This window comes from Cyprinus carpio, chromosome B13 (genome assembly GCF_018340385.1).
Source record: "Cyprinus carpio isolate SPL01 chromosome B13, ASM1834038v1, whole genome shotgun sequence".
Classification (NCBI taxonomy): domain Eukaryota; kingdom Metazoa; phylum Chordata; class Actinopteri; order Cypriniformes; family Cyprinidae; genus Cyprinus; species Cyprinus carpio.
In genome coordinates, this window is record NC_056609.1 from 16,013,928 (window position 1) to 16,026,162 (window position 12,235).

At 34.3% G+C, this 12,235-nt stretch overlaps 1 protein-coding gene across 7 annotated transcripts in view; it reads left to right on the top strand.

Moving 5' to 3' along the window:
* Window positions 1-7,831: 7,831 nt before the first annotated feature.
* khdrbs2 (KH domain containing, RNA binding, signal transduction associated 2) overlaps window positions 7,832-12,235 on the top strand; it is a 63,573-nt gene continuing 59,169 nt past the window's right edge. For 6 of the 7 annotated variants that reach the window (XM_042736873.1, XM_042736875.1, XM_042736876.1 and 3 more), the window contains exon 1: window positions 7,833-8,141. In XM_042736873.1, coding sequence (XP_042592807.1) covers window positions 8,051-8,141 — 91 coding nt within the window. In that variant the 5' untranslated portion in view covers window positions 7,833-8,050. Of the gene's footprint in view, window positions 8,142-12,235 lie in introns of all 7 variants that reach the window. The other variant, XM_042736874.1, reaches the window with a different exon arrangement.

Here is a 12,235-nt window from a genome sequence, read left to right on the forward strand (position 1 = left end):
TATTAACATTTTGCAAGTAGGCAGGAACCCCAGATAACCAGTAATTAAAACAATGAGTTACAGGACCTTGGTAATATTCAAACTGTTCATGTTAAGAAAACGCAGTGGAGTTGAACGAAGTCTGGGAGGGAAAAATAACATTATTACTGTATATACTGTATATACAATTTTGGTGTGATATTCAAGTGAAGTCTACATATATATATATATATATATATATATATATATATATATATATATATATATATATATATATATGTGTGTGTGTGTGTGTGTGTGTGTGTGTGTGTGTGTGTGTGTGTGTGTGCTTTATACAGTAGATATGTTTCAAATCAGCTTCAGAGAATCAAACAGGAAAGTAACATAATCAACTATGCAAACTTTAAAAATGAGGTTGATCCAAAATTCTGCTAATCAGTTGTAGCAAGACAATAGTGTCATTATTCAGCTCCAGTCAGTTCAATGTTGGTTCAGTTCAGTTTTATAACTGTGTAAAGTTCATTCATTATGAAACAAGTTCGGTTCAGTGATAATCAGCTCTACTGAAGACAGTAGTGTCATTATTCAGCTCGAGTCAGTTCAGTGTTGATTAATTTCAGTTCAGTAACAGAGTCAATGTTGCAAAATTCATTAATTATAAATGAATTCATGTCAGCTATAAAGCAGCTCTACAGAATACAATAGAGTCATTATTTAGCTCAATTCAGTTCAAGTTTTGTGCACATCCAATAGTGTCAGTGCCGTCAAATTGATGATATTACTGAATATTAAGCATCTTTTAGATTCCAACTAAGCAAGTCAAAGATGACGCTGGCAGAAATAGAGGGCAAAATAAAGCATTGGAAGAAACAGGCACAGTCAGGGGACCAGTTCTCCTCTTACCTAAATGAATGAGCACAGTGTGATATTGATCGGGATACGTCACACCCGCATTAACTGGAAAGGTATATACTAATGTCACAATGTATGTAGGTAGTTGGACATCATCCTACCATGCCTAGCTTAATCTGTGCCTATGTGTAGACATTAAGTGTCCAGATTGCTTCAGAGCATCTACATTTTACCTTTTATGCATTATCTAGATTCGATAAAATATCTACTGTACAGGTTCATGCTTAGTCATTTTATTGAAAAGAGTGAACTGTTTTTAGTATTTAACTAAATATAACTCAATATGCCATTATTCTTTCAGCCAATACAAAATATACCATGATTCAGTGATCTGTTGTTCAAGAATCAAAGTTTGTGTGTGTATGATAACAAATGTAGGTGACTGAGTTAAACAGATGTGTTCATTGCAAGCAGTGGCATGAGGAAAACTAAAAGATTATTCTGATTTATGTTTCACGTCTGGAAGTGAATCATCTAGCAATTCACGTCTTTCAGAGTGAGCTTGACAGATTTCTTTAGTGTATGAAAAAATGAAAGAAAATGTGTTTTAGAGCCAAAGGGCATGTATTAACCCAATCTCATTGGGTTAATGATGAATTAACGCATCATATTTCTCCTAGTGGGCCTTACATATTGATCTGAGCATCGCTCATGCATTTAAGAAGACAACTGGGAGATCAAACACTTAAGCTATGGATTCTTTATTTAGATGTGGTTTGTGACTAATGAGTAGGGAAATACTAGCTGTTGTTTGTCCCTGAGAATGCTAGCAAGCTCATTTCCTTTCCTGCCACACTGCAAAACTAATGCCAGACACTCCCAATGACTTGCACTATGATGTATGGGGATGCATATACTGTGTGATGCATTGCTCTCCACTTACACATTAATTTGCACCTTAGAACCATTTGTTTCTTAAAATCAATGCCACATATTTTTGCTAACATTCTGTATGCTGTGCATTTGTGGCAATTAAATGTATTAGATTCCCCAGCACGAGTGAATGAGAAAAATGGTTGGCTGTACCACTGAAGGGGTACACTGACTCCATTGGTTTAAGCTGCTGTGATTCTTGTAATGTCACTGCATTGATTATGACCATTCATCATTTTTTTCAACCTCTTCGTGCAGTAAATTTCACTTTGATTTTACAATATAGTTCATTCGTCATTTTCCTTGGCCAGTATTTCATGTGTAGCACCCAGTATGTCACAAACTGTACTAATGACTGGTGTGATGCTGAAACCTCAAGCCTCAAGTGGAAGATAGTGGATCGAATGTAGTTTGTCTGGAATTCATTCTTTATATAATGATTTCTACTGTAAGTTATTACTATTATTTTTTATTATTATGTATTCATCTCACCAGTTATTTATACTAAACACATTTGCTTATCAGTTTTTCATAACTTATTATTGCAACATCTATTATAATTATTATTATTAAATGCTTTTCATTCCATTTCTAAATATACTAATGAAACTAGATCATCTTTTTACATTTACATTAAGTTTACATTTTAAAGCTTATAAACTACCATTCTTATTCAGTTTGTAACATTATACATCTGTGACTATTTTAAATAAATGCTGTTCTTCTTTTGAATCCTGAAATTCTGAAAAAATCATCAGAATTCACAAATTCACATTTTCACAAAAATGTTAAGCAGCACAACTGTTTTCAACATTGATAATGTTTCTTGAGCGGAGAATGAGTGTTTTATGATTTGTTAATGTTTTTTTGGAACTGAAGACTGGAATAATGGTGCTGAAAGCTTTACCATCACAGGAATAAATTACATTTTAAAATATATCAAAATAGAAAAACGTTATTGGTTAATTAAATGTCAATGTTTCACAGTATAATTGTTCTGCTGTATTTTTGATCAAATAAATTTTCCATGACAGATGCTTAGGTCTCTTTGAAAACACAAATTGTTTTATACACAGCAAACCCTCAGTTGCTTGAGTACTATTTTTCCTTTTCTCAGTAGTGGTCCTCAAAAGACAAGACACGTCCAGCACTGTTTACAAGTAGCCCGAGGAGCAATAAAATGAGTTAATCTTAATTGATCATGGAGAGCTCCCTTAGTAGAATAGGCAAACTGTAATAACTGCTGATATTAGGCTGCCCTGTGGGTCAAAAAAGCTATTTCAATTAGTAATGTAAGGTCTTTTATATGTACTTTTTTTTGCCCAGAGGCTCTTATTAAACTTTCTTTTACAAGGAAGCTCACAGTGGAAATTATAGTGGATGACAAAGGGTTTGGGCTTGTCAGGGTACTGCAGACTCACTATTTAACCCTGCTGGCTGCGTGGACTCTTATGGCCAGGGGCAGTGGCAGCCATTATCTGCTCTGGCCTTCACCATCATAAGCCTAATTTAGATACGCTGTCCTAACATTGCCTTAACACATTTTGCCTTAATGCTGACCTTTATGAATCATAATATTTTAATGAACAGTAACGAACAGCTGTGTGCCACATTCTCCTGCTCAATATAGGCCTACTTTATATATTCTACTGTAATTATATGCAAACCAGTGGGACCGGTGCCTCTGGGCCTCTGACTGCCATAGAATCTGACCTGAAAATCCTGAAAACAAGGTTTTGCAAAAATAGAATTGATATTGATAGATAAACAGTGCTTGAATGTGTTAAATTAAAAGAACAGTTCACTCAAAAGTGAAAATTACCTGAAAATACTTACCTTCTCAGGCCTTCCAAAATGTAGTTGTTTGTTTCTTCATCAGAACAGATTTGAAAAAATGTAACAGTACATCACTTCCTCTGCAGTGAATGGGTGCCGAGTCCAAAGAGCTGATAAAAAACATCACAATAATCCACAAGTTCCAGACTGCATGTCAATGAACATATATGAAGACAAAAGCTGTGTGTTTGTAATAAACCCGTTATTATTATAATTATGATTTTGAACCATTGCTTCTGGCCAAAGAAAAACTGCATTTAAAAATCCATTTATTTAAAATGAATCATAATTAGTAAATAGTACTATTTGCTTACCCAAATCATATTACTTTTTGATTATATAAGTACGTTAAAATGTTAAGGTGTCCATTATTAATTATTTATTATCAGTTATTATTAGTTATTTGTAGTTACTAGAATGGTAATATTGTGTTGCCGATTTGTTCCTGTGTTCTTCGATTATTCATAGATGATGTAAGAAAAGTATTCTAAATTATGACCAAAAATGTATTTAACTAGTTTGTAACTAAATTGTTACTAAATAATATATTTAGCTTATTGGTCTTCTGTCATTAGATTGCCATGACATCTAACATAAAAATAGCAGTTTATGAATGTGTTTGACTGCTTTATCTCCCATTAAGGTTATTTAACGTCTCCTGACCTCAGTCTATGATTTTCATTGGCAAATGTTGTACAGCAGAATGTACTACAGACTAAGACAGTCGGTACCAGCCTATGCTGTTTATAGCATCATCTCAATAGCTCTCTCCACCTGTCAGGGTAGAATGGATTGCTTTGTGTGAAACAGAGAGCTTGTAAAAATAAATAAATACATAAATCTCAAGCGAAGAAGCAGGAGGTTGATGCGACACAAGGGCCTGAGATGCCATGTGAACCCTTAGTCCTCAAACTGAGCAAAACTTAATATCCCATTACCCCATTTCCTCCCCTCTCCTGATTTCTCTCAATAGTGCTGGTTAATAATTCACACTGTGGGCTATTGCATTTCCACAATCGGAGACTCTGCTAAAATACCAAAGCTATTGTCCCTGAGCTGATTACATTCGCTTAAAGTTTTTGATTCACGCCAAAAAAGTGCTTCATTAAAGTGCAGCTCAGGTCTTTGAAAATCTTGCATACTACTAAACGTTATTTGTTTTTAATGGATGTTAGGAAACTTGCTCTGAGGTGTAAAGTCAATGTACTTTAGCTCTACTTATTATTTTGACAATGTAATAAAGATTGATTATTCCTAACACATGGTGCTGTTACAGCCTTGCAATTCATCATGTATTTTCCTTGCATTTTTTTTTTTTAAAAAAAAGTCTAATTATCCTTCAGTGCTTTGGTGTGCCTTCAATCCAGAATGAATGACTGGATCTTCTGAAGTTTTCTTTTTTTTTTGTGCCAAAAAAACAGATTAAATGTTTGAAAGTTATATATTTTGAATATTAAAGACTTTCTCTAAAGTTTTCATGACAGATGATTTTTATGTTCAAGAAAAAAAAAGTTAATATTTGTAAAATGCATCACTTTTCTAATTAAACACTGTCCAATTAAGTGTTAATGTGACAGCAGGAAACAAAAACAAATTACAAACAACAAATTCTGTGCTTGCCAGAATTTGTTTTGTGCTTTGAATTATTGGCTGCCCACAGCACAAAACCATTGAATTTTAAGTGACAATTAAAAACCAAAATTATCAGTTTCCCATTCAGATTTGAGAAATTTACATACTGTACGTGTAGTGAGTTGCTGCTCATTTAATGTAAAACCTGGGACCTGAAGCAAAACCAACTGAGAAGCACTGGCCTGATCTACTGATCCTGTTGTGTTACTTTTGGCCACTAGAGTGCTGCAGCAAGCCATTCTTACTAGTTTAATACATGATGCAAGGAATAAATTATGCCAAGCTGTTAAGTGTAACTACAGAGGCTGCTCTCATTGTTTTGTTCTTGACCAGATCCCTCAGAAGTTCAATATAGCGGCAATTTATTTATTTCTAAAGTGGCTGGTATGAATACAAATATGGTAAAGGAACTGATTGATGGTGTGATGCTGGATAACTGTGGAAAAAATACCATAATATCACCATAAATAGTCATCAACTGATTTTTTCTCTCACCAATATGAAAATAAAAACTTGTATATCAAATTTACATATATTTTGTAAATATGAGAACACAAAAGCCACAAATTAGGCTAAGTGAGAGACTTTTGATAAATTGCAATCTTTTGATGAAGCAATAACACTGTTTTTCATCTTGTAGAGATGAGACAAAAGAACCGTATATCATAGCGACTGATAGCTTTTGCCTTTCAGAAGGATTTCATTATGTTGAGTGGTGAGTGATGTATAGAAGGTGTTGATCCTCCACAAACCCTTATTTCTTTTTCCTTAATCCCTTCCCATTCACCACCCTCAGAAATCAATATAGAATCTCCAAATCCATTTGATTATCCTATTGCCAAACTGATTCCGACCAGAGTGTTAAAGCTTAAAATACAACATGGAACTTTCAGCTAAACCTGAATCAGAAGTCACTCAGGAAATAAATTAAGATGTTCTAAAGTAAGAACCCAAAGCACCTGCAAGTTTTTTGGTCATTTTAAATTAAAGCGATGGTTAGAAATATACTGAAGTTAGTATTTCTTGTCAGAAATAAAATATGCGAATCAATATTTTAATAGTGTGGACTTTCTTCCTAGGTTTTCTTTTTTTTTTCTTTTTGATGAAATTCTATTAAACATTTATTTGCAAACCATCTTTATATACTGTATATAGCTTGCATGGCTTGTTTTGTGACATACTACACTTTATAAATTATTTGCATACTGTATATAAAAAGGTTTTATCAAATGCAGTAGCATGCTTTCTATTTTTGTATGCTCTTGTTTTCATAACCCTCTTTTTATATTATGGAATATTCCGGATAAAACAGTATTCACGTGAGACTTTTTGATGTTTTACTTTTTGATAACTGGTGCCAAATGGTTTTTCATTTGTAGCATTACCATGCAACACTCTGTCTGTGTGGACCAGTATTCTGTAATTATGTTCATAGTTCACAGGCAGACAGTAAATATGACACTTGGGGTGCAGATGTTTGCCAACAGCACTGTAATCCATTCAGTTATTAATTAGGCAAGCTGGTCCTGTCCCTCTTCCTCCTTTCACTGCCTCTCTCTCTATCTCTATCTCTCTTGCTCTCTCTCTGTCTTCTCTCCTCTTCTCCTCTGTGGCTATCTTTCCTTCCCCCTCATATGTGCTTAGCTGCTTGGCTAAGTGTTAGTGTGTGTGTTTGCACTATCTGTGACTGTCTGTCACAACAGCTTAATCCATCTTGGCAAACTGAGGCAAATGGGAAATCCACTGATTAGTATTCATGGCCGTTACCAAATTTCCCTTCCAACTCCGCTGTCTGCAGTGGAAAACTTATGTTTGTCCTGAATAACTGTTATTGCACTGTTCCGATTACCAAAATCATTTTACTGCTATATTTTCACTTGTTTCCAGCTATAAAGTCCTCTATCCATAATATTACTTTCTCCAGTGAAAAAAAATCATCTTGTTTGAATTAGGAGAGAAATATGTACAGAACAAGCAAAAACAGTTGAAAATATTTCCAAACAAAGATGTTGGTGGATTTTGATGTGAGAGGACAACAGGGGATGGACTTTTTCACTGGATGAAGTGTTATGGTGATGTTTTTATCAAGCTGTTTGGACTCTCATTCTGAGGGCACTCATTCACTGCATGCAAAGGATCCACTGGTGAGCAAGTGATGTAATGCTAAATTTCTCCAAATATGTTCCAATGAAACAGTCTCATCTACATCTTGGATGATCTGAGGGGGATTTAAAAAATCAGAAGCTTCTCCGATTCAGGTTAACTATTACTTTAAAGCATATGAAGAATAACTCATACCATTATTTCATGTTGGATTCAGTGTCCAGTTATATGTGCTTTATAATACTGTTACAACAATGCATTTGTTGTCTGCTGTCTTTCCAAAACAAATGCGCAAAGGAAATCCAAGGTTACTCGTCAGAGAGAGCAAAACCATAGATTTGCATTGAAGATTAGGTGTTCAGAACCATGGACAGGGGTCATAGATCAGCAGTGGGATCTCAGAATGTCCCCTGTTCAGTCCTATAGACAATATCTGATATTTGCATGCAGTTGGCTCTCTGCCATGATGACCAATCCAGATATAGATGGGCGGAGTGAGAGAACAGATTCGGTGTCTGAGGTGGGAGGTTTTACATGAGAGACTCGAGGAGATGGGTACACTGCATTGATATCTTCCACGTTGTGCGCGAAAACCACACGATCCCTCCCAGATATTACGCAGTCTATTTAAACGCAACATCCACACACCCATTCCATCACTCACCACTTTGGTCGTCTCACCTGTACTCGCGGTGTTCAGGAGAGGAATCCAGTGATGGATCAGGACAAGTACCTGCCAGAGCTCGTTGCCGAGAAGGAGAGCTTGGACCCGTCGTTCGTCCACGCGATGCGCCTTCTCGCTGAAGGTAAACTATGATTTCTTCTGCCATCATTTTTAGGCTCGTATCTGTTTGGTGTTGCGTCGCTGCTGTAGGCTACATTGTCTGTGGCGTTATCGCAAATACAATATTCATTAATCATGTAAGAATGAATCACGCGTTTCATGTGTTATCATTTAGGCTATTATTATTTCAGGTGATCATTTAGTAAAATGAGGGAATTGTTCACAGGCGGGTTTGGTCTTTATAAATAATTCCTGTAGTAAGGTTATCTTTTCCAGTTATTGGGACTGTGCACAACTTCGTTTTCATACAGCGCTCAAGTGAGCTTTCAGAGTCAACACATATGTTATCAGTGAACGGAATTCAAAAAAGAAATTAGAAGCAGCATAAGCGACAATAGGTTCATCAGTTCTTCCGGAAAAGTTCGCGTGCCTCAACGACGTCGCTTACTATAATCACAGAAATAATTTCGAGTTAGGCTACTGGATCGGACAATACGGAAAACGCATTCATAAACTGAAACCTATGTAGCCTGTTTATAATAATGATTCTTTATGCATTTGATCTAATAAATTCAAATTATAAGTTTATCTCTCATTCTGTTTCATTTAATTACCAGTATGATAATTATACCATAACTTAAAGGGCAGTCAGTTATTTCAAAGCAACTTCGGCTTTTTCTAAAGAAATAAAATGTAAAATCATTAAATATAAAAGTAATTTCATTGCATAATCTTTCTATGTTCTTCTCACAAACTCATTTAGTACTGCATAGTCAGCTAGACGTCACTTATCTAAAATAGGCTACTATTTAAACAAAACACTAGTTTTTGTGATATAGGTAATTTATCATATAGCTAGCATATATAGTCATGCACTTGCCTTATACGCACAGCCCAAATCTGATCGTAATGGGAAACTGGCGAGCAGATTTCTGTTGTTATGGTTACCTACTTTTGTCTACGAATTTTTATTTATTTATTTATTTATTTTTGTCGTATTTGGCTAGCTATGACTAATTTTTATCAAATTTTTATCACTTAAAACCACGTTTTGCCATATGATATGGAAAAACAATAACTTACCGGCTATAGCCTATATGCTGGTATATCTATTGATTTATTGTTCAGCACAGAGAGCCTAAATATTTCATTGCCTACCCCAGTGTTCATTTGTTTTAGGTCATAAGGACAACCTAACATTGTAGCATTGCATATGATCTGAAGTTATTATAGTTGGGATAAGATAAAAGCAGTCCTTGACAACTCATCAGATAGTAAGCAGAGTAATTAAGAGGCAATTACAGCTATTACAAAGTACTCACACTGGCTCAGATTATCTCGAGTGCAGGGGAGCACAGTGGGTGTGTGCTGTTGAATAAGCATGCATATAATTAAATGACAACAGTTGTAACTGGTCCTGGTTATCAGGAAGTTGTAAACATTAAACATATTTTTAATTTTAAATAATGTGCAACATTAACTTACATTAAAACATAAGTCACTATTAATGCTGCTTCAGTTTGTTTTATAGACGTGTTCTGAATGCCTGCATCTGGTTGCATACAGCTCATGTCATCTCATGTGTTGTATTTATTCATGAAGGTTAGATTCATTTTCATATGATAGAGGCAATCAAGCAAACCAAAAAAAGTGTTCCGCAAGCTTATGGCAAATATAATTTTTTAAAAGTGTTTTTATGTAAACAGGCCAGTAATTCCATCTGAAAGAACGGGAAATCCGAAAGGCTGAGCTGATGATTCAGGTTCTGAAGAATTGGGTCTTAAAACAGGCTGTGCTTTTTCAAAGAAGAAAGTGTTAAAGGGGGTTTCTGTAGGTAACAAATGTGTCTAGTAAAAACCTCTTTATGTGCCAAAAATAATTAGTCATAATCTTGAAACCAAATCAAGTAACACAGCTCTCCACAAAAGGGATAATAAGTCATTTGTATGCTATCTTTCAAATAAACTAAATTGGCCATGGTTATGAAAGTCTGCATATAGCTTATATTACCATTATTCAGGCTGAATATTTTGCCTCTGCACAAAAAGGCTTATTGAACTGGAATTAATGGTAATTAGTGGCAGTCTACTTACTCTCCTGTGGGTCATTTTTAATCTAAGTAGACACCTACTGTCTTGAAAGACTTCATTTTTAGTGCTTCCCCCAAGACATGTAAAAAAGTTTGCATTTAATGTTCACATTTCAGTGTTATATAATTATATTATTATAAAGTATGTAATTTATTCATAAATAATGAAAGAAATAAAAATGTTAAACTTAATCACCTCTCACCTTGGTAGGACACTATGAAGAATGTATCAATAGTGGCAAAAATTTAAAAAGCAAACCTTGTGGTTCGTTAAATTTCATGCTGAGCCACTGGTACCCTGCCAGTGTTTATTTACCCAAGCACATATTTGATTTATTTCAGAATGTCGTATGATAGTCAGGCCTCTTGGTACTGCATGTACCTCGAGGGCCAGTGAACAGTACACCTGATTTAAACCTGGATAGGAAATGACTCTGGCCCATGTTCAGGGAACACTTTGATATGTGCATTCTTATTAAAGATTTAAAACTACACTGTTAAGTTTGCTGTACATTTTGGGATATTAAGGGAATTTAAATCAAATGCTTTCACTCTCAGAGTTTCTGGGTTTAAGGAGAGTTCAGGCAAGGAGTCTCCCACAGCTTAGATATTTTGGTACAAATTTTGTCACTCCCTTTAAGAGGGAAGTGATTAATATTACAACGGCGATCAATACAAGCGTAACTTATCCTAAACACCAGGCGGCCTAGAAACAACTGACGACTAAGCACTTCAGCTAATGGCCTGTGCCTGCTGCGTAACTCTAATGTCTAGACCTCTCTGAAACTGCACAGTTCCAGTGCACTGTGAAAGAACTTGCACAAATTATTAGAATCACTAATTTTAGGATTTTTTTTAGAATATGAAAAAAAGTGATACTTATCATGACATTTTAGTGCAGCAAAGCAATGGCCAGAGGATCATTTATCTTGTTTTTCTTTTGTTTTCATTTTTTTTCTCAGAGCCATACAAAATTAGATGATTTTTTGATAATCTGCTCAATGTTTGGCTGTTTTCCAAGAGATCATTTGTACGGTTCATCATTTTTTTTTTTTTATGTTCATGAAATATCATGACATAGAGTACATTTGAACTTATACACAAATGTAATATAAATAAATATATTAGGTTTCCATACAGGATATGACATATATTGTAATATAAAAGTAAAAACATATATGAAACCTATTAGAAATTGGAACAAATTCTTATATTAACATGTATATCTAGCCCATACAAATATGTTTATGTATGTGTAAAAATAAAACCCATCAATAGATGTTGACATTATATAAATAATAATATAAAAGTAGTATAATATAATATAAAAGTAAATATAAAAAACAGACATTTTGAAAAAATTACAAAAACATATTAACATACATACATACATACATACATACATACATACATATATATATATATATATATATATATATATATCACACTTAATAAAGTTGCATATACTGTACATAATTTTCTTCATCTATTGCTCTGGATGTTTAAAAAAATAGCAGGTTGTGTATTTTCACATATGCTATGTATATGTTGTTGTTTAAGAATCTGCACAATAAAATAAATAAATAAAGTTCCATATATAAGTAAAATATATATTGTTGACACACATATATAGTTGCTAAATATAGTGCCATATGTATAAAAAAATATTATTAACATATGTGCATGTAAAAATTCTACTGGGGATTTTATATATGTTATGAACGTATATCTTCATCTACCCAGAGAATGCATATATGTGAAAATTAAACATCACCTTATAGGTAGCATATGTGGCAATATCAGTCTTCTTGATATAAGACAATATTTCATATATTACATTTCGGTATTGGATATAAGCAAAATGTGTTGACAGGTTTGTCTCAGAAAAGATAGGGGAAGTTTGGCTGAAAGACACTGTTTAAAGTTTATTCATCTTCTCCGTCCAGATGCTTTGATTTTCAGGTGAGACAGTCCACTTCAGAGAACTACCTACCTGGAATGAGCTGTTCCTCATGGGGGAACAAAGA